This window comes from Elephantulus edwardii, unplaced genomic scaffold (genome assembly GCF_000299155.1).
Source record: "Elephantulus edwardii isolate Elephantulus edwardi_28Jun2011 unplaced genomic scaffold, EleEdw1.0 scaffold00065, whole genome shotgun sequence".
NCBI lineage: Eukaryota > Metazoa > Chordata > Mammalia > Macroscelidea > Macroscelididae > Elephantulus > Elephantulus edwardii.
Genome location: NW_006399815.1, coordinates 9,683,401 through 9,711,254, shown reverse-complemented (window position 1 = coordinate 9,711,254; position 27,854 = coordinate 9,683,401). Strand labels below are relative to the sequence as shown.

The following is a 27,854-nucleotide window of genomic DNA, read 5'->3' as shown; positions in this document are numbered from 1 at the left end:
TATGCAATATGTGTAAAAATATGAAAATAAATAGGAAAAAATTGTGTCTAGTTGATTATAGGGAATAAAAGTTAGTATTAAAGCAGAATAGGAAGGTAATCACTATATCTGGTTAAGCCTTTCAGAATTAATTTATATTTTACAGGTGTTTACAACTTATCCACATTGATATAAAGCTAAAAGAAATAAAAAGACAAAACACCCATATTAAAAAACAAAATTATCTTAGAAATTTTATTTACAATAACAGTTTTTAGTAACACACTGCAATTTTAATAATAACTTAGCATTTCCCCTGCCCCGGATTTTAGGAAGTTTTTGTTTTAAAGATTAAACTTATTTCAGAAGAACTCATATGAACTAATGTGATGCGAATTCAGCTTTTATATTGAACTTCCTAAAGAAATCTTTGTAATAATTTTTTTGGGGGGGTGCCAATAACATTACTAAAACAACAGTAAAGTTTTCATATTCTTTTTAAAAATCGCTAAACATGTACAACAGATCTTGATTTCTGTTATTCTGTTGAGGTCAGATAGAAACATGATAGACTTTAACATTATTTCCTATAAACTATTTTAAAAAAAAAAAAAAAATCCAATTGGTGACAGGAGTTCTTATGCTCAGAGTTCAGAAAGTAATCTTTAGTCCCCAACTGAACTTAGTTCTCTTTACATTTATTGTAATGATATTTACATAAAAATATTTTAATCACTGAGTTCCTCCTCATCACTAAAATACGTGCTTTTCTTTATCCGTGGGCGTCTTGAATCTTCTGATGTTGAAGGGTTCATGGAACTTGGTTTCCATTTTTTTTCTTCTTCTTCAACTTTGGCTTGCTGTAACAGAAAACCAGGAACTTGCTTAACATTGTTTGGCAAAAACACACAAGTGCCATGACTCCCCACCTGTCCTATGTCCATGACAGAAAATTTTACTCCATCTGTTGTTAAGTGCCGTTGAGTTGTAGACAACTCTTAGCAACCCTATGAACAAAAGACCTGGACACTTGTACAACTTTCATCCTCTCTCCAAGTTCATAGGGTTTCTGGAGGCAAGCAATTTTGGAAGTGGATGCCATTCCTGCTTCTAAGCTTGTTTGAATCGGGGAGCTCCACCAAACACTGTCCATCATGGGTAACCATTCTCTCATTTGACACATTAGTGTCACAGTGTTCAGCTTCACAGCAACCATGTGTTACTAACCTCTGTACATCAAGTAGACAGACTAGGGCTATATGACCTAGAAGAATGTTTGACCAAAAACAATTAAAAATAGGCCTGAGGGCCATGGATTAGAGACACCCACCTGTGGCTTGGAGCAGCACTTTCTGTCCACCAGGCCAAGTGATCTCTCTCTATGCTGTTGTTAAGTGCCATTGAGTTGTAGGTGACTCATAGCGACCTTGAGTGTTGATATTTATTTTTTTTTGTCCTTTGCTACCTTTTATCCTATTCTTATAATGTTATCAAACTTATTTTCTACTAATTAATTTCTACGAATTAACAGGCACCTGAAATGAAATTTACTTGGTATCCTTGCTGGAAGTGGAAATGCTATGTAGTAAGGCACTATTGTTAAATGCCATCAAGTCAAAAATCAACTCATAGTTGAACCAGTAGGTTTTCAGAGGCTGTATATCATTCAGGAGGAAATGGCTCATCTTTCTCATGTGGAGTTGCTGGTGGATTAGAACCACTTGCTTTTGGTTGGACAGTGCAACTCCTTATCCTTAGGCCATCAGAGCTTTCCCAGTAAGGCATTAAACCATCTAAAAAGAAATACAGATTGATCTATGCTTTTAAAATTTACCAACCACATTAACATAAAATAATTGGCTCCATAAAATTAGATCTGTATACCCTTTTCCAGAAATGTTTCATATGCTTGTATCAGGACCTTTAATGGTAAAAAAAAAAAAAGACGCTAAATGTATTATCATGCTCTAACCTGCTTCCTGAAGTTTTTGAAGTGAAGTGGAAAGGCAAAGGTTGCCACGAGGAGATGATTGATGAAGTAAAAAAAGAACACAAATCATTAAGCCAACTCAGCTATGGCATTATACCATTTAAAAAGAATTCTTTAGTACCTGGAAAGCTATGGCTTGACTGAGACTGTCAAGGGCAGGATCTTCCCCTTCATCTTCACTTTCTTCTAAGTCTTCACTAATTTAAAAAGAGAATGTTGTCAACCTCAGAATACAGATGCAACATGATAATGTCTTTATTAGTAAGCGCAGATATACATACATTTGTTCTTCTGGTTCAGGGATTTTCTTCTTTTTCTTTTTCTCCTTCTTCTTTGGAGGTTCACGTTCTCCAAGCATATTTTTAGGGCAGGCATAACTTAAATGACCACTTTCCTTTGTTTCCCATTTGAAAGGAAAAAAAAACAACACATGCCAGTAAAACCTAAATTTGTGGTTGTTATTAATAGAAACTTGCCCAGTACCTGAAAAGAGGCTTTACAATTAAAAAAAAAAGTTCCTGTCATACTGGAAATTTACACAATAATAATAAAGTAATAATAAAAATTTATTACTTTAGTAATAAAGAGGTTATGATAATATAACTCCAAACAAGTTACTAAATAATTAGTAAGTATTTTACAGGTTTTACTAAAAAAAGTGAAAGCATCCTTCTTCCCTATAACATTTTAAAGTTGAAATCTCAGGGTCTGAGACTAAAAACAATTAAATAATTAAGAAAACCATATAATCTAAATGTAAACATGCTATTATTTCATAAAATACATATAAATGTATTTCTACTAGATATATTATTTAGAAATAAACTGAAAATGTTAAGATTTTTTAACTTTTTAATTTTTTAACTGAGTCTTAATTTCCTTTTGCTCCTTTTATATCAATGGGTTAGACCTTTACTGTCCTGTTATGATAGCTGCTAATCATATGTAATGATTTAAAAAGTAGCCAGTCTTACCAGCCCAGCAGCAGGGGATTAGCTGCCCAGTAACCTAATGAGGGAATTTTAACTAACCTATGACTTTATTCTTTGCATACCTACCTGACCAATAAATAGCTCCTTTGCCCAAAAGGATTAACCAGTCACAATGTAAAACTAGCCAATAAAAAAGAGAACCTTACTACTATCTTGTAAGTCTATATAGAGAACATTTTGCATTTGAGAAACCTGACCCTTAAGAGGCTGTGGTCTCTGTCAGTGTTCCCCACGGGCAATGAAGTCTTCTTTGCTTCCCCAGAAAGAAGAAAAACCAGTCTTATTGGTATGCATGGTAAGGTGACTTTGAAGATTTCATAGGAAAACAAAAATATCTTAATAATTTTATAATACTGATCAAAAGAATAATAAAGTTTTGGATATACTGTGTTAGATAAAATTTATTAAAATTAATTTTTACCTGTCTTTAAATATTTTCATAATGTGGCTACTAGAAAAAGTAAAACTACTTTCTGTGGCTTGTATATATCCTGCTGGCTAGTGCTAGGGTAGACTGTTATTCATAATGAGCTATGAATACTGTTTGAGTTGTAAATCCTTAGAACTCTGAAATAATCCATACATTGTTGTATATGACAGAGTCAGAACCAACCTATTTCTGACCCTGCAGCAGGTTTTCAAAAGCAGTTAATCACACATGAGGAGACTGCTAATCCCACAGAGAGCTGGCAGATTTGAACCGCATGCCTTCAGGACTGAAGTGCAGATTCTTAACCACTAGGCCACCAGTGCTTCCTAATCCATACATTACTCAGTAAAATACATTTAAGAAGTTATTATGCATGACAGTGGGGGTGTATGAGAGACCAAGGAAGAGAAAATAATGATTCTTTTCAAGCATGTTTGACAAAGCATCAAATAGACTGTACTTTGGGAGCTCTAGTGGCGCAATCTGTTAGCCTGCGGTACTTATACAAATTGACTGTACTTTGTACACCTGGAAATAAATATATAGCTGAATGTAGGAGGTTTATTATTACTGGTGATGAACTGTCATACTCAGGGGACTGGTAGATAGAATCTTGGAGATACATTTTTCAACTAATATTTTTGAACAGTGATATACTAAAAAAATTAACATATCCCATTAAAAAGAGTTTTAATAGTAAAATAACTTTGGTTAGAGATAGAAAAGGCAATTGGTAAGTTTATTTGAAGATGAGAGACCTCAAATAAGCAAAACACTTCTGAAAAACAAGAATGAATTGGGAGGCACAGAACACCCCGATCTTAAAATCTATTATACAGCTGTAATAATAAAAACCGCATGTACTGGTACAATAACAGGGACATAGATCAATGGAATAGAATTGAGAACCCATAAATTAATCCAATTATCTATGGTCAATTGATATATGACAAAGATAAAACATATAGAAAGGGGAAATGACAACTTCTTCAGCAAATGGTGTTGCCAAAACTGGATTACTATCTGCAGAAAGGTGAAACAGGATCTACATCTTACATGATACTCAAAAATCAACTCAAGGTGGATCAGAGACCTAGGGGTAGAACCCAAAACCATAAAGATCGTAAGAGACAAAGTTGGACTAAGCTTAGAAGGACTAGCTCATGGTATGAAAAGGTTGACAAATACAGCGAGAAATACACAACCAGGAGAGGATAAAACTGATGAATGGGACCTTCTAAAGATTAAATCCCTGTGCCCATCAAAAACATTTTCCAACAGAGTGAAAAGAAAACCTACTGACTGGGGAAAAAAATATTTGGCAATACCATCTCAGACAAGGGTCTCATATCAAAAGTTTATAGAATCTTATAAGGCCTACACAAGAAAAAAGACTGATGACATCATTAAAATATGGGCAAAAGACATGCAATGAATTTTCACAGAGGAAGACATTTAGATGGTCAACAGACACATGAAGAAATGCTCAAAATCACTGACAATATGAGAGATGCAAATCAAAACCACAATGAGATACCATCTCACCCAGTAGTAGTAGCAAGGTTAACAGGACAGCAAGTAATAAATGTCAGAGATGTGAAGAGACAGATACTCTTATATACTGTTGATGGGATTGTAAAATGGTATAACCACTCTGACAGACAGTTTGGCCCTTCCTCAAAAGCTGGACACAGAAATTCCATACAACCAACTATTCCACTGCTTGGAATATACCCTGAGAAAATGAGAACTGAGGCACAAACACAAACGCGTATACCAGCATTCATAGCAGCATTATTTGTCAACGCAAGAACATGGAAACAGCCCAAAATGCCCAACCACAATAGAATGGGTTGAGAAATTATGATACATTCACACAGTGGAATACTATGCAGCACAAAGAGACAATGATTCTATAAATTACTACCTAATATAGGAGGGAATGGAGAGCAATATGCTAAGTGAATTCAGTCTCATAAAGACAAATACTTTATAATTATTGTAGAAAAGTAACTAGTAAGATGTGTATGAGGATCCAAGCAGGGGAGGGAGGGTAGAAGAGGGGTGATGATGGGCAGTGGGTAATTATAAGGTGGCACAATTTAATGGGTAGAGGGAGGGATGGGTAAAGGAAAGGGGAAAGATCCAATGTGAAAAACAATATATATGAACTTTGTAGGCAAATAAGCATAAAATAGAAAATTTTATTTTAAAAAAGATACCCCAAAACTTTCCGAAACATTTCCCGATTTTTAAGGGGTAATTAAAGAAATTTAGAAATGTACAAAGCATAATGGATAAAACAAACTTATGCAACCATAAACAAAAATGGACAGATTAACAGATTCACTAATTATTTCAGAGAAAATTTAATATTTTCTTCATCAGCAATCTGCATTATGCAGATGACACACCCTACTTGCTGAAACTGAGGAGGACCTGAAGTGCTTGTTGCAGAAGATCAAGGACTGCAGCTTCAATATGGATTGAAGCTCAACATCAAGAAAACAAAGATTCTCACCACTGGGCCGATTGGAAGCATCATGTTAGATGGTGAAAAGATTGAGATTGTTAACAGCTTTAGTTTGCTTGGATCCACAATCAACATTCTTTCCCACCCCCCACTTCTTTTGTATGGTCAAATCAGATCTGACTAGCACAGAGGAAACTGCCCATCCTTCTCCAGCAGTGCATCTGGTGGATTTGAACTGCAAGTCTTTAGGATTGCAGCACAGTTTCTTGCCACTAGACTGCCATAGCTCTCTCACAGTCAACACTTTTGGTATCAGCAGAAAGGAAATTAAGACAAATTGCACTGGGAAAGTTGGCTGTCAGATACCTCTTCAAAGTACTGAAGAGCAACTGTGTCATTCTGGAGACTAGACTGCACCTGATCCAGGCCATAGCCTTTGCAATTACTTGCTATGTATCAGAAAGCTGGACAATGACTACGGATGATAGAGAATTAATGCCTTTGCACTGTAGAGCTGGAAAAGAATATACCATGGACTGCTAGGAGAACAAACAGGTTTGTCCAAAAGAGGGTTAAACCAGGCTGCTCCTTGGATGTAAGAATTCAGAAGCTTCAACTGACATACTTCGGACATGTTGGAAAGAAGGACCAGTCTGTGGGACATCATGCTTGGGAAGGTGGAGGGACAAGAGGAAGATCCTCAATGAGATGGATTGATTCAGTGGCTGGAGTAATATATGAGGTTAGATATGAGGTTAGATATGTCAGAGACAATAGGAATTGGCACAGGACAGAGCAGAGTTTAGGGCTGTTGTACACAGGGTTGCTATGAGTCTCAGGTAACTTGATAGCACATAACAACAGCAACTATAAAGGGAGGTCTGATGGTCTAGTAAGGAGTTGCACTGCCAACCAAAAAGCACATGGTTCAATTCCACCAGCTGCTCCAAGGGAGAAAGATGGGCAGTCTCCTCCTGAGTGATTTATAGCCTCTGAAAACTTGCTGGAAGGTCAGCTATGAGTTGATTCTGACTTGACAGTATATGACAATAACTGTAAACATGAAGATCCATATTAATTTGACCTTAGGTACCCTACCCCTTTTCTTTTTTCAAATGACACTCAGGACTTTAAACAGTTTCTACAACAGTTACTTTTAGATTCACAAGAGTTGTAAATTACTAGGTACTTAAGGTCTTACTTGCACTTGATTCACCTGTCTGCCTTTTGGTGGGCAGGGAATAATAGTGGAGATAAAGACTTGTATCCTTTACTTAATTTTGTAGCCAGGTCAATTTCTCTCTGTGATCCTTTCTCTAACTCACTAGTAGTAAAGTTGGCCTCTGTTTCTTCTTATTTCAACCAATCTGCAAACTGACAGCCATAAAATCCAGATTGAAGTTCTCTTACTACCATCATGGGCCATGTAGAAAATTGTTTGTGGCTTTATTTCTTAGTTTTACAGGATAAACGAAGATGAGAACTTACTAGGTAGTATGGAATAGATTCTAACTCATAAGGACTCTCTATATAACAGATCAAAATCTTGCCTGATTCTGCACTATTCTCACAGTCAACAAGGTCATTGTTGTGGACACTGTGTTAATCCATCTTCTGAACCTCTTCTCCCTTACTGACCCTCTCTCTACCCTCTGAGCATGTTGTTCTCGAGGGACATGCCTAAAATATGTGAGGTAAAGTCTTACCTATCTGTAAGACAAAATCTCTCTTTTGCCTCTAAGGAGTGCTCTGGCTGTACTTGCAAGACTGTGATGTTTGTGTTTGTTTTTTTTTAAATTCATGGCATATATATTACTCTTCACGAAAACCATAACTCAAAGGAATCAGTTCTTCTTTGGTCTTTATTCACTGTCTAACTTTCACATGTATGTAACATGACTGAAAATAAGTTCGGCACACCTTAGTCTTTAAACTGACAAACAGAGGAAGATGATAACTTGGATAAGAAAATTTGGGGATATTTCAATAGAAGATTAGCAGTACTAACAGAAAATAAAAAATTTCCAGTCAATACCCTGCTCACAAAATACTGTTTGTATTGAATGCAGATGGTTGAACACTATTAAGAAGTTACAGAAACTATTTAAAGTTACGTGTCACTAAAACCTTTCAAGATACTATCTGACAGCTGCTCCAAGGGAGAGAGATAAGTAATCTCCTCCTGTGATTTACAGCCTCTGAAAGCCTACTGTTGGGTCAAGTTGGTTTCAGCTCAACAGTAATGAGAAAGAGAGATGCAAATATGTAAGTAATTAGTTTAAAACTTTTTAACCTAACACGCAAAAATTCAGATGTCAGGGAAAATACTTGTGATCTTTACAAGTCAAATAAAACCCATAACATCCCTATGAATAACAGAGCTGAACCCTATCCTGTGCCATCCTCACAAAAGATCTGAATACTATTCTGTGCCGTTCTCACAATCTCTGACATACCTGAACCCACTGCTGCAGTCATTGTTAATCCATCTGGTTGAGGGTTTTCCTCTCTTTTTCTGTCCCTCTACCCTTCCAAGCATCATGTTCCTCTCTAAGGAAAGACTCTCCTAACAACATACCCAAAGTATATAAGATGAAGCTTTATCAAGTTTGTCTCCAAGGAGCATTCTGGCTGCACCTTCTTTAAGACATAGCTGTTTGTTCTTTTGGCAGTCCTTGGGATAGTCAGTATTCTTCTCCAACATCAGCTTAAAGGCATCAATTCTTTTTCTGTCATCCTTATTCACTGTCCAACTCTCATACTAAGTGACTGAAAATACCATGCCTGGATTAGGAGCACCTTAGTCCTCAAACTGACATCATTACTCCTCAATAATGTGAGAAGTCCCTGATGGCTGGCTTTCCCAGTGCAATACTCTCCTGATATCCTGACTACTGGTACCATGTATACTGACTGTAGAACCAAGTAAGATGAAGTCATTGACAGTTTCAGTCTCTACCTATCATGATGTTGTTTACTGGTCCAATGGTGAGAATTTTTGTTTTTTTGACAGTGATCTTTATATACTTGTTTCAATTAGAGTTACTTAGATGTGTCCAGAGTTGTTCATTGAGTACTGCTCCAATAGAAATAGCACAAGTGGAAGGCTAAATAAGTAGAAATATCTGCCCCCTGCCCCCCGCCCCCAGTTTAGGAGAGAGTCTTATGGGCTGTCAAGTAGGAACTGACTGATAGCAAGTTTTCAGAGGTTGTAAATTACATGAGAGGAGATTGCCATCTTTCTCCTGTGGCGCAGCTGATAGATTTGAACCGCTTGCCTTTGGGTTGGCAGCACAACCTCTTGCCACTAGGAGGGACTACAAATTTCAGTTTATGGAGCCAGCACCAAAGGAAGGCATGTTTTTTCTCTGTCAATTCTAGGGGAATGTCTGTGTCTCCTTTCAACATCTGTGGGCATGATATTCCTTGGAGAATCTCATGTGTTTTGGCACTCATCTTCCTCTGGGTCTAAAGAGGCAGTTCTCAGTATAGGACACCAGGACCAAAGGATGGCTATGCTCCCCTTGTAGTTCTTCTTTTTTGATAGCAGAGGTTCCTTCTTGTTACTTCCTTCCTTCTCTCTCTACCGTCTTCTTTTTTAATATAAAAGGAGTGATTCAAGTAAGGGTATGATTTAATTAGGGGTTCTGTTGGCACACTGGTTATAGTGCTCAACTGCTATCTGAAGAATTGAGTGTTTCAGACTGCCAGCTGCTCTATGGGAGAAAGACAAAGAAGAGTCTGCTTCTGGAAAGATTTAAAGCCATGGAAAACATACGAATAGTTCTTCTGCCCTATAGCATCACTGTATGGGAGAACTGACTGAAGAGCAGTGAGTTTTGGCGGTGTGGTAACTCAAGGATGTGCATTAAAATGCACCCATACTGATCTTGCTGTGTTAACAAATAGAGGTTAGGATTTACAGGATTTCATAAAAAGGAGGAAAGGTCCACCAGATCACAAATGGAGGATAAGCACACAACACTAAGAATCATGAACTAATCATATTGAGGCATGTTTTTGAGGAGGGAAGGCATGGGTGAGAATAAAATTCAGCCCATGAAAGTAAAACAGATTTCATAACACAGTTTCAGTTAGTCAGAAGTTTTTGTGAGGAAAAAAAACAACCACCAACAAACCCCAAATAAAAATATCTTAAAAGAAAAATCATAAATGTTGCAGAAGCTATTTCTGAAGTGTCAAGTTTTGTTAAAAAATATGGAAAATTCCATTAAATTTTAGGGTTTACTTACCCCACATTCGTAGCACTTTGATTTATCAAAGTAGTGTCGCCTTCGGATGAACTCAGCTGCTCTTCCATTGTCAATAGCAATGCTTGCTTTTATCATTCTACCAAATAACTAAGCCAGAAAAATATTTACATGAATAAGGATGTACTTTATAGAAATGTCAAATTACAGTTATTTGACTCTATTTTTCCAAATCTTCAATTACAGTTTACATTTTTGCTTATTTTTAGAGGTTTCATACTCAGGTGTGATACAGTTTACCCTGAAATACTCATATTTTTTGAATTCTGCTAGAAACTTGGGAAACCTATACAGTGATTTCTTGTTTTCTCTAAGCTATCCATCAGACTTACTATCCTCATTTTTGTTGGCATCTCCATATATTTGGCCAGGGTGGACACAAAAATGTTTAGATTAAAAATTTTGGGAAAAAATAGCTTACCTGTTTGTTGTTTATTGCCCTGGTACAGTTTTGTGCAGATTCTTTATCCAAAAACAAAATAAAAGCAACCCCTTTACTCTTCCTGGTATCTTTATCCTTCATTATAGTAACCCTTAAAGCATAAACAAATATTAACAAAAATTAAAAAAAATAAAAAAGAGGCAGCAATAAATATATATTAATAGAAAAGCAAAGCTTTTTAAAAAGTATTATGTAATAAAATGTACAGAGTAAGAGAAATAAATTCATTTAGCAAATCAGCTATCTGAAGTCATGGGAAATCAAGAAGAAAGAAATAGGATTACCTGATGAATCAAACCCTTTTTCCCTTTCTCATTGTCTCTATTGTAGAAAATTATTTTTCATTTGAAAGCTTACAAATCATATTGGTTTATAATTCTATCATTTGTACACATTTTGTTTTATAACATTAATTGATTAATAGAATTACCATGTCTGATCAACCTCATATTTACCTATTACCATTCCCTTTACTCAACTAAACTATTAATTTTTAACCACTCCTTCTCATTCCTGGAAACTATCCAAGAATGATTCTGTGTGTAAATCTTTTCCTTAACTTTTTATAATTGTGGTCTCATACGCCATAGTTGTCTTTCTGTGATGGTTACTCAAGAGTTATGTCCTCTAGATCCATCCAAAAGAAAGGTTACCTGACAGAGTGCAGAGATTATCGAAGAATATCATTATCGATGCAAGCAAGATTCTGCTGAAAATGATCCAAAAATGACTGGAACAGCACCTCTACAGAGAACTGCCAGATGTGCAGGCTGGGTTTAGAAGAGGCCGTAGCACTAGGGATATAATAGTCAATGTTCAACCAATCTTGTCCAAAAGCAGAGAGTACCAGAGGAAAGTCTATCTGTATTTCCTTGAGTATGCAAAGGCATCTGACTGTGTGGATCACAACAAACTGTAGCAAACTCTTAGAAGAATGGGAATCCTATATATAACACTTGATTGTGCTTATGTGAAACCTACACTTGGACAAGGAGGCAGTCATCAGAATAAAGCAAGGAAAAACACAGCATGTTACTAAATCAGGAAGGGTGTATGCCAGGGATGTGTCCTATCTTCCTACCTTTTTCAATCTATATGTGGAACAGATCATCCTGGAGGCTGGGCTCTATGAGAAGGAATGTGGCATCAGGATTTCAGGAAGACTCATTAACAACTTGCATTATATAGATTACACAAACCTGCTTGCTGAAACTGAGGAGGACCTGAAACACTGCAGTTTTTGATACAGATTGAAGCTCAACATCAAGAAAACAAAGATTCTTACCACTGGGCCGATTGACAGCTTCCTGATAGATGGGGAAGAGAATGAGATTGTTTACAGCTTTAGTTTGCTTGGCTCCATAGTCAACAAACACTCTTGGTACCAGCAGCCAGGAAATCAAAATATAAATTGCATTGAGCAAATCTGCTGTCAGGGACTCTCCAGATTATTGAAGAGCAACAATGTCATTCTGGAGACTAAGGTGCACCTGATCCAGGCCACACTCTTTGCAATTACTTGCCATGTATCAGAAAGCTGGACAATGACTAGGGATGACAAGAAGGAAAACTGATGCCTTTGAGCTGTGGTGCTGGAGAAGGGTACTGAATATACTACAGACTGCTAGGAGAACAAACAAGTTTGTCCTAGAAAGGGTGAAACCAGGCTGCTTCTCAGGGGCAAGGATTCTGAAGCTTCATCTGACATACTTTGGGCAAGGAGGGACCAATCCTTGGAGAGGGACATCATGCTTGGGAGGGTGAAGGGAGAGTGCAAGAGAGGCAGACCCTCCATGAGATGGATTCAGTGATGGGGTGAAGGGGGTAGATGTGTCAGAGACAATAGGTTGGCTCAGGATAGAACAGAGTTCAGAGCTGTTGTACACAGGGTTGTTATGAGTAGCTAGTGACTGGAGGGCACATAACAATAATAACAACAGTGCTGTGCAGTGTCTTACCAGTTCTTTATCTTAGTAGGACTGCAGACAGAAAATTAAAAGATGAAATAAAGAGATTACTGAGATAGTGGAATCTTGAACAACAGGCATGATTCCTCTTTTATACTAACTCCTCTGTTTTGCCAAACCAAACCCAACCCAACCCAACCCAACCCAACCCAGCCCAACCCAACCCAACCCAATAGGGTATTCCTTTCTAGACAGAAAGGAAAATTAATTACTTAAATGGTTTTATTTTTCTAGATTTTAGAGTCTAATTATTTTCTTTTACCGAATATAAAATGTTGCAGAATTTTAAAGAATCTGCTGATCAGTTAACTCGTTCTTAGCCACAATACCCAACATACCTACATGACAAGGAAAGAGATAAGTGCATCCTCTTTCTCAGGACCCCTTAAACACTCCAAGCCCTGGGGCCTTCACTAGTTACATCAAACATAGTGCATAGTGCCACTGTTATAAAAGAGGTCTGCATTAGAGTTGGGGGGAGACTGAGAAAGAGGGGATAAATTATGTATAGTGCACTGAAACAGATGAGGGACAGTACTGTTTATAAGGGATATATAATTAGGTATTAGATATATAATTAGGTCTAGAATGAAGGCTGCATAGTGCAATGAATTTGGGGGGAGGGACTGTATAACAATGAAAGAATTTTCCTTTTACTTTTCAAAGAGAAGAGTGAATTGGGGGAACGGGGTGGGCAGGGAAAAAAGTGCAACAATGAATAACAACAACATATAAAGAACTTATTTTTATATTTACATAAGTTATTGAGGACGGAATGAATAAACAAAAAGGCTATCTTAAGTGGAAAGGCACACACACAAAAATATTCATTCAGGAATGTCTACATTCAAAAAGGGCATTAGTCTTAGATAAAATAGCCCTTGAGATAGGTTTAATGAGTTTAAAACCTTAGTATGACCATAGTCTTGGGAGATGATTAGGTTAATTGGTGTCTCTGTGTGTTTGTACTACATCACAATGTAGTAAGTGGTGTCTCTGGTCTTAGAAACTTCTGGTGGTCCACATTACTCACCAGTAGAACAAAATTCAAAGCTGAAAAAGACCACATTTACCGAATGTGGAATCCTTGTTACTACTGTCCTTCAAACCTGGAACTTAACCTGCTTTTGGAATTCACCTTTCAACCAACAATGGATAAGTCTACAATGTAAATAGTAATTTCAGTGAGTAAGGTATTTCCCAGAACAAGCACCCTTAGTAGATCAGAAGAACCTCTCTAACTTCAAAGTAAAGTTCAGAAGGCAGGAAGTGTAGGAAAGATGGGCAAACAGAAATAGGGAATCCAGGGAGAAAATGGAGAGTGCTCTTAATGTTGAGAAGATTGCAAGTAATGGAACAAAACTCCATGTATGTAGTTTTGTAATTGTCGAAGGGAAAATTATTTTGTTCTGTAAATGTTCACCAAACTAAAATAAAACAATGAAAAAAAAAAGAACAACAATGAATTAATGGACATCTAAACTCTCTGTACACTTTCATTAACATTAATAAAAAGAAGGAAAAAACAAAACAATGTTTAACAAGACTTCTTGGAGAAATGGCTAATTCTAAAGCTGGGGCTAAATAGGTACAAGTTGCACTTAGCACTTTTTATTATACCAGAAAATAATGGACAGCTTAAACAAATAAAAGGAAAGACAAAAGAAAGGATATGTTATATAGGAGCCAGCTTACAGGATTTTTCACTGGTCAAATGTAGGGAAAACTGAGTGCCAAAATAACTAGTGATAAATTGTAAATAAAACAAAAAAGCAGAAATTCATGTTTTTAAAATAACAAAAGTTGTGTGTATATGTTGTCAAGGCAGTTGGTACTCAAAGCAACCATATAGGGCAGAGTGCCTTGTTGGATTTCCTAGACTGTAATTTTTGTGGGAGCAGATTACCACGTCTTCTGTGGAGTTGCTGGTGAGTTTGAACTGCTGACCTCTGGTTAGCAGCTGAATGCTTAACCATTTGTGCTCCCAGTAATCACTGATAATAATAGATTAATAAATAGGGAAGAGGGCCCTTGTTCATAGCAGAATGCAAAGGGATGATAGAGTAATATGAAGCCATAGCTAGAGTTGGAAAATGACGACAAAAAGTAGGTCAGGCAAAGACCATCAATAAATTGTAAATCATAAAATGAGATAAATAAAGGTAGGGGTACTATATTCTTTAAAAATGTCAATATTATAAGAAACAAAATCTATAGAAAGGTGATTAAAGGAAGCCAAAAAGATAGCAAAACTAAGTCAATGCCTGATCACAGATGGGAAACATTCTATGTAATACTTTAGTAAGTCAAATGACAAAATCAGAACATGTATGTTGTTGTTATGTGCCATCGAGTTAACTTGCAACTCATAGCGACCCTATGTACAAGAGCCCTAAACACCGTTCTATCCTATGCCAACCTCGCCATCTCAAACACTCATTCCCACCACTCCACTCACGGAATTGATCCATCTCATCGAGGGTTTTCCTCTCCTGCGCGGTCCCTCAACTCTCCCAAACATGATATCCCTCTCCAAGGACCAGTCCCTCCTTGCAACATGCCCAAAGTATGTCAGACGAAGCTTCAGAATCCTTGACTCCAAGGAGCATTCTGGCTTCACCCACTCTAGGACAAACCTGTTTGTTCTAGCAGTCCATGGTATATTCAACATTCTTCTCCAGCACCACAGCTCAAAGGCATCAATTCTCTTTCTGTCATCCCTATTCACTGTCCAAGTCTCCAATGCATAGCACGTAATTGCAAAGACTATAGCCTGCATCAGGCGCACCTTAGTCTCCAGCCTGACGTCATTGCTCTTCAGTACTCTTGAGAGGTCCCTCACAACTGACTTTCCTAATGCAATTTGTCTCCTGATTTCCTGGCTGCTGGTACCAAGAGTGTTGACTGTGGAACCAAGTAAATTAAAACTGTTAACTATCTCAACGTCTTCACCATCCATACTGATGTTGCCAATTGGCCCTGTGGTGAGAATCTCTGTTTTCTTGATGTTGAACTTCAATCCATATTGAAGACTGCAGTCCTTGACCTTCTGCAACAAGCTCTTCAGGTCCTCCTCAGTTTCAGCAAGCAGGGTTGTGTTATCCGCATAACGCAGGTTGTTGATGATTCTTCCACCAATCCTGATGCCACATTTCTCCTCATAGAGTCCAGCCTCCCGGATGATCTGTTCTGTATACAGGCTGAAAAGGTATGGAGACAGGACACATCCCTGGCGTACACCCTTCCCAATTTTGAACCATGCAGTGTCTCCCTGCTCTGTTCTGACAACTGTCTCTTGGTCCAAGTATAGGCTTCACATCAGCACAATCAAATGCTCTTGGATTCCCACTCTTCTCAGAGTGAGCCATAGCTTGTTGTGATCCCCACAGTCAAAAGCCTTTGCATAGTCAATGAAGCACAGATTCTTCTGGTATTTTCTGCTTTCTGCCAAGATCCATCTAATTTTAGCTATAATATCCCTAGTACCATGACCTCTTCTAAATCCAGCCTGCACATTTGGCAGTTCTCTGTTGACATATTATTCGAAGTGTTTTTGGATAATTTTCAGCAGAATCTTGCATAGAATTGTTAAAAATATTGTAATCAGTCAAACTTCATAAAAGTTGATAATCATACCATAGCTACATAAAGAGAATAATTCTTTGGAAATAAGCATTGAAGTAGGGACTCTGGAGTTCAAGCAGTTGCACTGCCAACACAAAGGCAAACAGTTTGAATCCACTAGCTTGCTTCTCAGGAGAAAGACGGGCAGTTTCCTTCTGTGTGATTTATAAACTCTGAAAACCTCTATGTGGGTCAGCTATGAGTCAGTTCCAACTTAAGAACAACATATTTTGGAAGTATTTTAGAGTAAAAGGCAATGATGTTTGTAATTTATGCTAAAAGGAGTAAAAAACAGATTGTGTACACACACACCTCCCCTCCCCCCCTGTACATACACATAAGCATGTTCACATCTGGAACCTGTATTACCTTTTATAAGAAATAAAAGAGGGGAGAATTAGCAGAGAGGAGGCACCTTAGTACCATTATGAAAGCAAAGCATGTCCTTTGGATACTGGGAAACTCCTACAACCAACAGACACAGAAAGAAAGTCTCCCCCTAGTGTTGTGACATTGAATTAGACTTCTAGTCTCCTATACTATGAGAGAATAAATTTTTGTTGAAGCCATGCGTGTGCGCTATTTTTGTTACAGCAGTGGTAGATAAGCAAGACAGGCACATATACAGTGACTTTGTATGAATGAACCTGGTAAAAGGATACTACCATATAAAGAAAAAGGGATGGTTTCTTTCATTAAAATGGAAGCATATGTGAAATAATTAAGGGAAGAATAAGCAAATAAAAGGGTACTGAGCAAAATAAAATACTTAACAAGAAGGCTTAAGTTTATACTAGTTATCTTCAAAGCTACTATAGCTATAGCTAGTGAGAAGATGCAGAAAGATTTTAAAAGAAGTACTGAAGAAATATCAAGTTGAATGTTGCTTTAACTTTTTAGAATTCTTCATAATACTCATTCGCTTGTGAAAGTTAGTTGAAGTCTTAATTCCTTCAGTACCTATTTAAAGTACTATTTTGGAATAAGTGCTAGCTTTTTATGTCATCCTTAGCTTCTAGTTTCTTTCATATTTTTTTTTTTCCATTCCTGCTACTTTTTTCTTGTCTGTGGTATCACTATTATTTCAATAGCCCATTTTACTTTAATGTACTTATGGAAGAGTCTTCTTCATAAGGAATATATAAAGTCACACCATTCTTTTGTTCATAAAATCTACGGTTCTCACCTCCCTTATCTTTCACTACTCACTCCTTGGTACTCAAACTCTGAGCTCCAGCTAAAATAAACTCTACAGTGCTCATGTACCATGGCTCCAAATTCCCCAAACTGGTACCTCTGTTTACAGAGCTTCTATTTTCTTTTCCTCTCAATTTCTGCCTATTCAAATTTTACTCATTCTTCAATGTGCACATCAAATTTTAGTTTCCTAATTGAAAGGTGGCCTTTCTAGTGGCCTACTGGTAAGAAGCTTCGCTGCCAATCTGAAGGTAATTCCCACTGCTTTACTTTTATTACCTTGGAAACTTGCTATCTGTCAGCTATGAATCAGTTCCGACTTGATGGTACAAAACAACAAAAATAACAACAACAATTGTTGTGGAAGAGTCAGAAAAAGAGGAAGCCCCTCAACAAGATTAAATAGTGAATGTAACCATGGGCCTTGAGCATATTGGAGATGAAGATGGTTCAAGATTCAAATCTGTTATTCAAATAGTGTCACTATGAGTTGCAGTTGACTTGATGGCACCTAACAACAATCTCATCAGGTGAAAAGAGCTTCTGTCTGCTTATGTGGTTTTTTGTTTTTTATATGCCATTAAGTTAGAATAGATGCATAGTTTACTGTTCTACAGGTTTTCAGAGGTTATAAATCATATGAGAGGAGATACCCTGTCTTTGTCCCTCAGTGCAGCTGGTGAATTTGAACTGCATGCCTTTGGAGTAGCAACGCAGTTCCTTAACACTACAATTTTTTGTATTATGTTAAGAAATTACAAAAATATAGAAATAATGACGATGATGAAATATAATGTAATTATTAAATATGAAGTGTCATATTTCTAGTGAGAAGACAACAAAATTGCATGCAATGAATTGAGTCTTTTAAAAAAAAGTCTACATGTGTTTTAACTTATGCATACAGAAAAACCTTGAAAGTATACATACAAATGTTAAAGTAGTATTATTTTTTCCTTATATCACATATCTTTTCTATAGCAACAAAATGGTAAATCTACTTCTACCTTATTTGAAAGCAAATTCAGATGAACTTACAAGTGAGGTTTCAAAACTGAATGTGAATACTTACTTTACAACTTTGCCATACTTGGAAAATATCTGAAACAAAAGACCATACGATGTAAAATCACAAAACAATTACATTTTGAAGTTACATGTGCTGACCACATTTTATGTTAAAGTTTGTGAAAATGTTTAGCTTCTAGGCAGGCTAATAAAAATGTATAGGAAATACAATTTTTTTGGGTGGGGCTTCAATTCTAATAATAATCTCACTGTTTTTATCTTTATATACTTGATACGGTTTTAGTTGTCTGCCACTATAGGGGACAGAAAGAAAACAACACTCTACATGTGTGCTCTCTACAAGGCACACACACTGGGCCACCACTGTGTTTTTCTGGTATAATCCATGACAACTATTACTCCCGCTGAGATAGACTGTGCTCATTTTATCTTATCTCTTCATATGTACTGTGGACCTCTCTTATCTTTTTGAAACCCTCTTTCTTGCTATTGTTACAGTAACTGGTGCTTTTGCTTCTATTTCTCTGGCTGTATCTTGATGTCTCACAGGTTCATCTTCATTCAATAGTCCATAGATGCTGGCAGTCTGCAGAGTCTTTTGACTTTTTCACTCTTCCCAGTTGTTGGGTAATTATCTTCATTAAGGATTATTGTGTGCTGCCTAGTTGGCTTGGACTCAGCAATATGGCAGAGTAGAAATGCCTAGTAGGTTTTCCTAGGATGTACCTCTTTATAGGAACAGATCACCAGACTAGCTATTGGCTAACCTTTCATTTAGCAGCTACATATACTAACCATTACATATCCAGTACTCTTTCCCATAAATAATTAACTAAAATTACCTACTGCTGCTTGACTGATGCCTTTGAGTGCTGGTGTTGGAGAATCCCACAGACTGCCAAAAGAACAAACAGACAAACCTTATAGAAGGTACTGCCTTGTACTCCTTGGAGGCAAAGCTATTCCTTGGAAAGAGGGACAACATGAGTGGAATGAAGGGTCAGTGAAAGAGAGGAAGAACCTCAACCAGATGGCTTGACACAGTGACTGCAGCAGTGGGCTCAATTATGTCAGAAATTGTGAGGATGGCACAGGACAGAACAGGACTGAGATCGTTGTTCATAGGGTTGCTATGAGTTATAACGGCTTCTAACAACCACTAACACCACCACATACTAAGTCAGTTTCAACTCACAGAAACTTCATAGCGCAGAATAAAACTGCCCCAAACAGTTTCCATAAAACTTCATGAAAATAGACTGCCTTACTTCCCCCCCAAGGAGTAGCTAGTTCTTTTGAAATAACTAGTGACATTTTGCTTAGCAATCGAATACTTAACCTGCTGTGCCACCAGGGCATAGTACATTTCTAAATGTAAAATTTAGAATTATTACCTATATCTTATGTCTTTCAGATCTCCTGTTTTCTTTTGATTACTGAATACTCCACTTGTAACTCAAGTTTATGATATGCAATGTTGGTCACTACCACATCTTGCATTCAGGTCATTACTAACCATGAAATCAACCAAAACATAAAGTTTAAATAATGAAATAGTTATCATTTCTTCAGTCTCCATATTCCATTAGTTATTCTGTCAGGTTTATCCACCTAGGAAAAAAAAAAAGCCCAGCAACAATTTTCTATCCTTGTTACTCTTAAGTTTAGTGTGCTTAGGGCCTGTCAGCACAGTACTTACAAGGATGTCTAGTAATAATGAGTATTTATTAAGTAGACTTCAACTTTGTTAGTATTTGGAAGCAATTTATAGCTCGCCCTCCATGGGGTGACCAGAGGTTGTAAACCATGGTGGATGTGAGGTTAGCAGTTTAACTTCCTGTCCACTAGGTCACCAGAGCTCCTTTATCATTTACTACATATTGGATAAAATACTGAATGCTACTTGGGCTAGATCCTGAATTAGCTCTCGCCGTGACCTCTGTGTAAGCTATGCAGAAATATTCGTCTCTGAATAAATCAGTTTCTCCTATTTTGGCATTTTTGTGTTTTCCAGTGGCCAGTGTCTTAGCAATTCAGTTCTCTCCTTTATTACTTACTGTCTTTCAAAACTCACCTAAGAGTCAACATCTTTAGAAAGTGTTTGATGACTAAATACATGAAAATGCCTACTACTTGCATAGTATCTAATAGGCCTCAATAAAAGCTGGCTAAAAGGTGGCATGATGGTTTATCAGATAGGACTGTGAGCTTCTTATTAGGTGGAAAGTTCCAATTCCCTCTACATTTACAGCACCTGGCAAAACATGTAGACAACAGAAAACCAAAAATGAATTCCACTGTTATGTTGACACTGACTCAAAGTAACCCTCTTTTGTGTTTTTCAGGCTATAAATAGGAGGAGACTTTTCGTCTTCTTCCATGAAGTGGCTGTTGGAAATGGAACTGCTGATCTTTTTGTTAGCAGCCTAACACATCAAGAGAAAAACCAAATCTCTGTCATTTCTTGCTTTCACCACTGCCAAGAGCTTCTTAACTGGTTTCTTTGCTGCTTCTGTATTTGCCCCTTTGTACCCACCGCTTCCTATTTAAGTTTATTATCAAATAGCAGCCAAAGTGAGTTTATTAAAATGCAGATATTATTATTTCCTTTTTCTGTTTTGCTTCTCTTCTCATTCAGAATCAAACAGTCTTTACTATGGTCTGTTTATATCCAAAAAGCTCTTCTTCCTCTCTTTGGATGGCTTTACCTCTGTCTACCCTTTTGTTCTCTATTTAACTTACTTTCTGCTGATATACTTGTGCCCTAGATTTTATGCACAGCTCTTACTTCATTCAGGTCTTCATTAAAAATATTCTCTCAATGAGGGCTTTTCTAATCACCCTTAAAAATTTTTTACCTCCCTATTTAACATTTAATAACTCTATTTTCCTTAACATATAATTCCTTAAAAGATTTACTCATATCACTTACTGTTTCTCCCACTATTTTGAATTCCAAGAGCTTATTATCTATGTGTTCATTTACTCAAAACTCACTCATTGAATTGGAAGAGACACATAGCTGACCCTCTATTGGATTACTGGGACTTGAAATCGCACAGGAGTTTGTCTTTTTCCCTCAGAGAAGCAAGCAAATTTGAAGTACAGCCATTGGGTTAGCACTGTACTTCTCTCTATGGACTACAAGACCAGAGCCCTCTTGTTCACTTGTTATTGTTGTTATGTGCTGTCAAGTCACTTGCGACTCATAGTGACCCTAAGTACAACAGCCCTAAAACCTGCTCTATGTATTGCCAACCTTTTTGTCTGACACACCCATCCCCATTACCCCAGTGATGGAATCAGTCCATCTCATTGAGGGTCTTCCTCGACCCTCCCACACAAGATGTCCCTCTCCAAAGACTGATCCCGCCTTGCAACATGTCTCAACAAAGTATGCCTGATGAAGCATCAGAATCCTTGCCTCCAAGGAACAGGCTGGTTTCACCCTCTTCAAATCTTGGCACAAAGAGTGCAGTGCGGGGGCAGCGGGGAGAAGCCAGGACACAGCAAGTGTGGCACAGAGTCACTCAGAGGACACCCCATACCATGCAGGTACAAATAACTACAAATCCCAGAAGCCCCTGGGTCAAGCCAGCCTTCAAATCTTGGGGCCCTGTGGGCCTTTGGCCCTCAGGCCAGGAAGACAACTTTATATACTAAATCTATAGGATTTATTTATAGCCTTCACTGGGAAACTCTTGTAGCATAAACAGAGAAGATGTCCTAATGCACAAGAAGGCAGTCCTGGAGCAGAAGTTCAAAACTCCTGAAGTCAAGAGATACTGCACTTAGAGGAAGAAACTGGCAGCAGCTTGAGGCATTAGGAATCACAGAAGCCAGAAAAACTGATATATAGGGCCATCACATCAAGGGCTGGATAGGGGAGATAGTTGTTGAATGGAGTAGGTGGGAGTAGATGTGAATGCTGGTGGAGCAGGGCAAGGGGAGGCTCAAAACACATCTGGCAAGGTTGGGGACAACCCAGAATCTATTGCGTATTTTTTCCCTACTACTGGGAAATATCTTTAATCTGCTTATTCGCTTACATGTCTAATATCTGGACTAAGACATAGCACATGTCAGTGTTCAATAAATTAAAGATCTATTTTGATCTGAGGAAGGAAACTAAAACTTACTTTCCCCAGTTCTTTGAGAGTCAAGTTAACCAAGCACCACATTTCACCTATGCAGTTTCTCTTTATCACAGATAGTAGATTCTCTCTGCTATATAAAGTTGCAGCTAGAAGAGGGTATATGGGAGAAAAAGGATTCATGACATTCCATCCCATTTCTCTCAACTTCTCATCACAAGATGAGTACAATAAATCTTATTCTTTCTAAGGTAAAGATGTATTGCACTGGTAAAGTTAACTGTCAGGGACCTCTCCAAATTACTGCGGAGCAATAATGTCAGTTTGAAGACTAGGGTGAATCTGATTCAGACCATGCTCTTTTCTGTCACTTGCTATGTGTCTGAGAGTTGGATGGTGAATATGCACGACAGAGGAAGAATTTATGCTCTTGAGTTGTGGCACTGGAGAACAACACTGAACATCTCAAAGACTGCCAAAAGAACAAAGAGAAATATCTTGGAGAAAGTCCCAGAGTGCTCCTTGGAGGTAAGGAGAGTAAAGCTGCATCTCACATCCTTTGGGCATGTTGTTATGTGAGCCTATTCCTCGGAAAGGGACATCATGCTAGGAAATGTGGAGGGGCAGCAAAGGACAGGTAAACCCTCAATGAGATGGACTGTCACATAGTGACTGCAACAATGGGCTCAAGTATATCAGAGATGATGAAGATGGCACAGGATAGGACATGGTTCAGATCTCTTGTTATTAGGGTCACTATGAGTTGTGCATGCTGAAACAGAGGAGGACCTGAAGCACCTGCTGCAGAGGGTCAAGGACTGTAGCCTCCAATATGGATTGAGGCTCAATGTCAAGAAGACAAAGATTCTCACCACTGGACCAATTGGCAGCATCAGGATGGATGGTGAAGAGATTGAGATTGTACACAGCTTTAGTTTGCTTGGCTCCACAGTCAACACTCTTGGCACCAGTAGCCAGGAAATTAAAAGGCGCATTGCCATGGGAAAAGTCTGCTCTTAGGGACCTCTCTAAAGTACTGAAGAGCAATGGTATCTCTCTGGAGACTAAGGTGTGTTTGATACAGGCCATGGTCTTCGCAATCACTTGTTACGCATCAGAGAGTTGGACAATGACCAGGGAGGACAGAAGGAGAATTGATGCCTTTGAGCTGTGGTGCTGGAGAAGAGTATTGAGAATACCATGGACTGCTAGGAAAACAGATTCGTCCTGGAAAGGGTTAAACCAGGTGGCTCTTAGTAGGCAAGGATTCTGAGGCTCCGTCTAACATACTTTGGACATGTTGTGAGGAGAGACCAGTCCTTGGAGAAGGACATCATGCTTGGGAGGGTGGAGGGACAGCGCAGGAGTGGAAGCCCTCTATGACGTGGATTGATTCAGTGACTGGGATAATCGGGATGGGAGTGTCAGAGACAGTGCGATTGGCACAGGACAGAGCGGAGTTTAGGGCTGTTGTACTTAGGATCGCTATGAGTTGCAAGTGACTCGATGGCACATAACAACAACAACATGAGTTGTACTATACTTGATAGCACCTAATAGTAAGGTAAAGAAGTAAGAGAAGGTGGTGGGGGAGAGAGGTTTTTTCCCCTCTCCATTATTCTGATCCCTTTCCTCACTAATCCCAGTGTCATTAACCCTTTCCTCAAAATAATTCCGTCACCCTACCAGTTGTGGGAGTCAAGTAAGGAAAATTGGCCCATCACAGGTTGTTTCCATTTCATATAGTTTCAGTGTCTTCTGTGTTTATAAATAACATGTTATACGCTATACAACACCCCTGCCCAAAATCAAACCAATTGTCATGGAGTCAGTTCCAGTGCACAGCAATCCTCCATCAGTTTCCAAGCCTTTAAATCTTTAGGGGAGGGGACTATCTTCTTTCTGGCAGAGTGGCTGGTTGATGGGAACTGCCAACCCTTTAACTCACAGCAACACTATGAACACCAGATTTTTTTTTTTTTTAGAGTTACAACTCCATCTTTATTTAAGCCTTATGAGCCTCCTTAGCGTTTTCCACCAACTCGGGGAGCAGAAACTTCAGGGTGGTATGGCCGTAGACTGAACACCAGATTTTAACGCTGTCCTTTCCTTGAACACTGTTTCTGGATCTCCTGATTGTTGGTACCAAGGATGTTGATTGTGGATCCAGACAAGATGAAGTTGTTGACAGTAGTTGAATCTTTTCTCCATCTATCATAATGCTGCCTATTCATCCAGGGGTGAGAATTTTTGTTTTCTTCACTTTGGTTGAGAGGCAATCAATACTGAAGCTGTAATCTTTGATCTTCTGCAACAAACACTTCAAGTCCTTCTCACTTTCAGTAAGCAAAGGTGTGTCATCTGCATAATGTAGGTTACTGATGAGCCTTCTGCTGATCCAGATGCCAAATTCTTTATAGAGTCTAGCTTCTTGAATCATTTGTCCAGGATACAGAATGAATAAGTACGGATAAAGGATACAACCCTGACACACACCTTTCTTAAAATAAACCATGTGGTACTCCCTTGTTCTGTTAGCACAGCAGCCTCTTGATCTAGGTACAGCTATTGCATGAACACAAGTGTTGTGGGATTCCCATTCTTCTAAATGTTAGCCATAAATTGTTGATGTAAAAATGCTTTTGTATGGTTAATAAAGCATAAAAAGACACTCTTATGCTATTCTTCTTTTCTCTAAAAAGCCATCTGACCTCAACAGTGATATACCTGGTGCCAAGGCTTCTTCTAAATCCAGCTTGAACTTCTGGCAGTTCTGTTTATGTACTATTCTTGCCATTTTTGAATGATCTTCAGCAGTATTTTGCTTGCATATGTGTTAATGATGTTGTTAAATAATTTCTAAATTCTGTTCAATCACCTTTCTTGGGAATGGGAACAAACATAAGCACTTTTACTTAGCCAGGCAGCTGTCCTTCAAATTTCCTGGCATTGACTGGTGAGCATGTTAAGGACCTTATTTTTTGCCAATGCCTTCAGTTCAGCTTGAACTTCTTTGTTACCACTGGCTTTGATCATATGGTATGTTTGTTGTTATATGCCATCAAGTCACCTGTGACCCATAGTGACCCATATGTACAGCAGCTCTGAACCCTGCTCTGTCCTGAGACAGTCTAATTCTGACAAACCCCCACTGCCCCAGCCACTGTATTAATCTATCTCATCTGGGGTCTTCCTCTACTGCAATGTCCATGTTCCCTTCCCAGGATGACATCATTCTCCAAGGACTGGTCTCTCCGTGCCCAAAGTACGTGAGATGGAGCTTCAAAATCCTAGCCTCCAAGGAGAAACTTGGTTTCACCATCTCCAAAACAGGCTTATTTATTTTCTTGAAGTCCATGGTCTGTTCAAGACTCTTCTCCAGCACAACTTGAAGGCATCAATTCTTCTTCTGTCATCCTTTGTCACTATCCAGCTCACTGGTGCATAGTAAGTAACTGTGAGGATCATGGCCTGGATCAGGCACATCTTAGTCTTTACACTGGCACTACTGCATTTCAGTACTCTGGAGAGGTGCAGATTTTTCCAGTGCAATTAGTCATTTGATTTCCTGACTGCTGGTGTTAAGAGTGTTGATTGTGGAGCCGAGCAAGCTGTAAACTGTTAAAAACATCAATCTCTTCTCCCAGCAGTGAGAATCTTTCTGAAATATTTCAGTGTCAGCAAATTCTTTTTGGAATAATGATTTTGTGTATTCTCTCCATCTTCTTTTGATACTTTTTGGATCATTCAAGATTGTGCCCATAGCATCTCTCAGTACTGCAACTCATGGCTTGACCTTTTCAGTTCTTTTAGCTTGAGAAATTTTGGGTTCTTCCTTTTCATTCTCCAGTTCTAGTTCTCTGCACATTCTGTTCTATTATTTTGTCTTCCGAGCTGCCCTTTGAAAGCTGCTGTTCAGCATTATTTTACTTCAGTGCCTCTTTCCTTTATTTTGGCTTTTCAGTGTTCTAGTATAATTTTCAGAGTCTCCTCTAACATCCCTTTTGTGTATTTCTTTCCCCTCTTTCTTTGTAGTAACCTTTACCTTTCTTAATGGATTATATCCTTGATGCCATCCTACAACTCATCTGGTCGTCTTCAGTCATTGGTGTTCAATGTAGAACAATGAAGAAGGATTGGTAGTCAGAAAGTATAGACTTGGTAAGAGAATGAGGATGGAAACAGAATAACTGAATTTTGTACTTTGAATGATTTCTTTATTGTAAATACCTTTAAAAAAAACATAAAACAACTTTACACATGGACTTCATGAGATGGGCTGAGCAGGAATCAGAGTATCTGTGGAGATGCTCAATATGAGAAGCCAAAATGAGGATAGGTTCAGGCTATGGAATCAATTAGTCATGTCCAAGTTCAAACTGAGGCTGAAGAAAATGAAAACAAGTTCACTGGAACCAACATTTGTCTTCAGTCCATTCCACCTGAATTTAAAAATCATCTTAATAATAGGTCTGAAGCATTTAACACCAATGATTGAAGACCTGCTGGGGTGGGTACCTTAAATAGAATCCTATTCATAAATATACTAATCCAACTTACCCGGTATAAGTCATTGTTTGTCAGGGAAAACGGCAGGTTGGATACATACACTGTACTTTTACTTGGAGCCAGTCCACCACTCATTTCTAAAAAGAAACAAAACAATAAAATAAGCAATCTAAGCGTGGTATTCTTTATTAGAAATAAAAAATTCTAATTAATTGCCAGACTTATAGAATTACATTTTGGAAATAAGGACAATGACATGGTACATTTTGTAATTTTTCTCTAGCCACCAGGCCTTAGTTATTATGTTGTTTTAACCAACAGAAATTTATTTTCAAAGTTTAGGAGTCTTCTTGCTGTTATATACCATTGAGTCACAACTCATAGCTGACACACCATTGGGTTTTCAGAGGCACTAAATCGCAAGAGAGCAGACTGCCTATCTTTTTCCCAAACTGTGTGATTTTTGGTTGGCAGCCTATCTCCATACCAGTAAGTCACCCGAGTCCAAATTCAGGGTGCCAGACATAGGTTTTCTCAGTTCACTTTTGGGGATTAGGCCATTGTCTCCTTGGTGATCTTCTTGTGGCATGGTATGAGTCTTAAACTTGAGTTCCATCTGTTTTTTTTTTTTGGCAAGCCTTTATCTCTCAAAATAATTCAGGGCACACCCTATCCATAAACATAACAAAGGCAATTTATTTGCAGATGAGATTGTAGCCAACAGTTGCAATTTACAACCTGAATTTAGGGAAGGCACAATTCAATACCTTAAAGAGTATTCTGGGCCTACTTTCAGGTAATCTTTAATGGTTCCTGTGGATAGCCCTGTGGATTTTCAAAAGATGAATAAAAAAATT

At 38.1% G+C, this 27,854-nt stretch overlaps 1 protein-coding gene across 1 annotated transcript; it reads right to left on the bottom strand.

Moving 5' to 3' along the window:
- Positions 1-707: 707 nt before the first annotated feature.
- On the bottom strand, positions 708-27,132 carry ZCRB1 (zinc finger CCHC-type and RNA binding motif 1). Its single transcript, XM_006888191.1, has 7 exons — positions 27,049-27,132; positions 18,438-18,466; positions 10,557-10,668; positions 10,118-10,225; positions 2,251-2,363; positions 2,091-2,166; positions 708-839 (listed from the first exon to the last, which is right to left on the bottom strand). The coding sequence occupies exons 1-7, from the start codon at positions 27,130-27,132 to the stop codon at positions 708-710; spliced, it is 654 nt and encodes a 217-aa protein (XP_006888253.1).
- Between the last annotated feature and the right edge of the window lie 722 nt (positions 27,133-27,854).

What these genes read in the sequence shown, in the direction of transcription:
- ZCRB1 (XM_006888191.1), bottom strand. Translation starts at nt 27,132, where the DNA reads ATGAGTGGTGGACTGGCTCCAAGTAAAAGTACAGTGTATGTATCCAAC. An exon ending in CAAACAATGACTTATACCGG is followed by an intron (nt 18,467 to 27,048) that starts GTAAGTTGGATT and finishes CTTTTGTTTCAG; the next exon opens with ATATTTTCCAAGTATGGCAA. An exon ending in GGGCAATAAACAACAAACAG is followed by an intron (nt 10,226 to 10,556) that starts GTAAGCTATTTT and finishes TTTCTGGCTTAG; the next exon opens with TTATTTGGTAGAATGATAAA.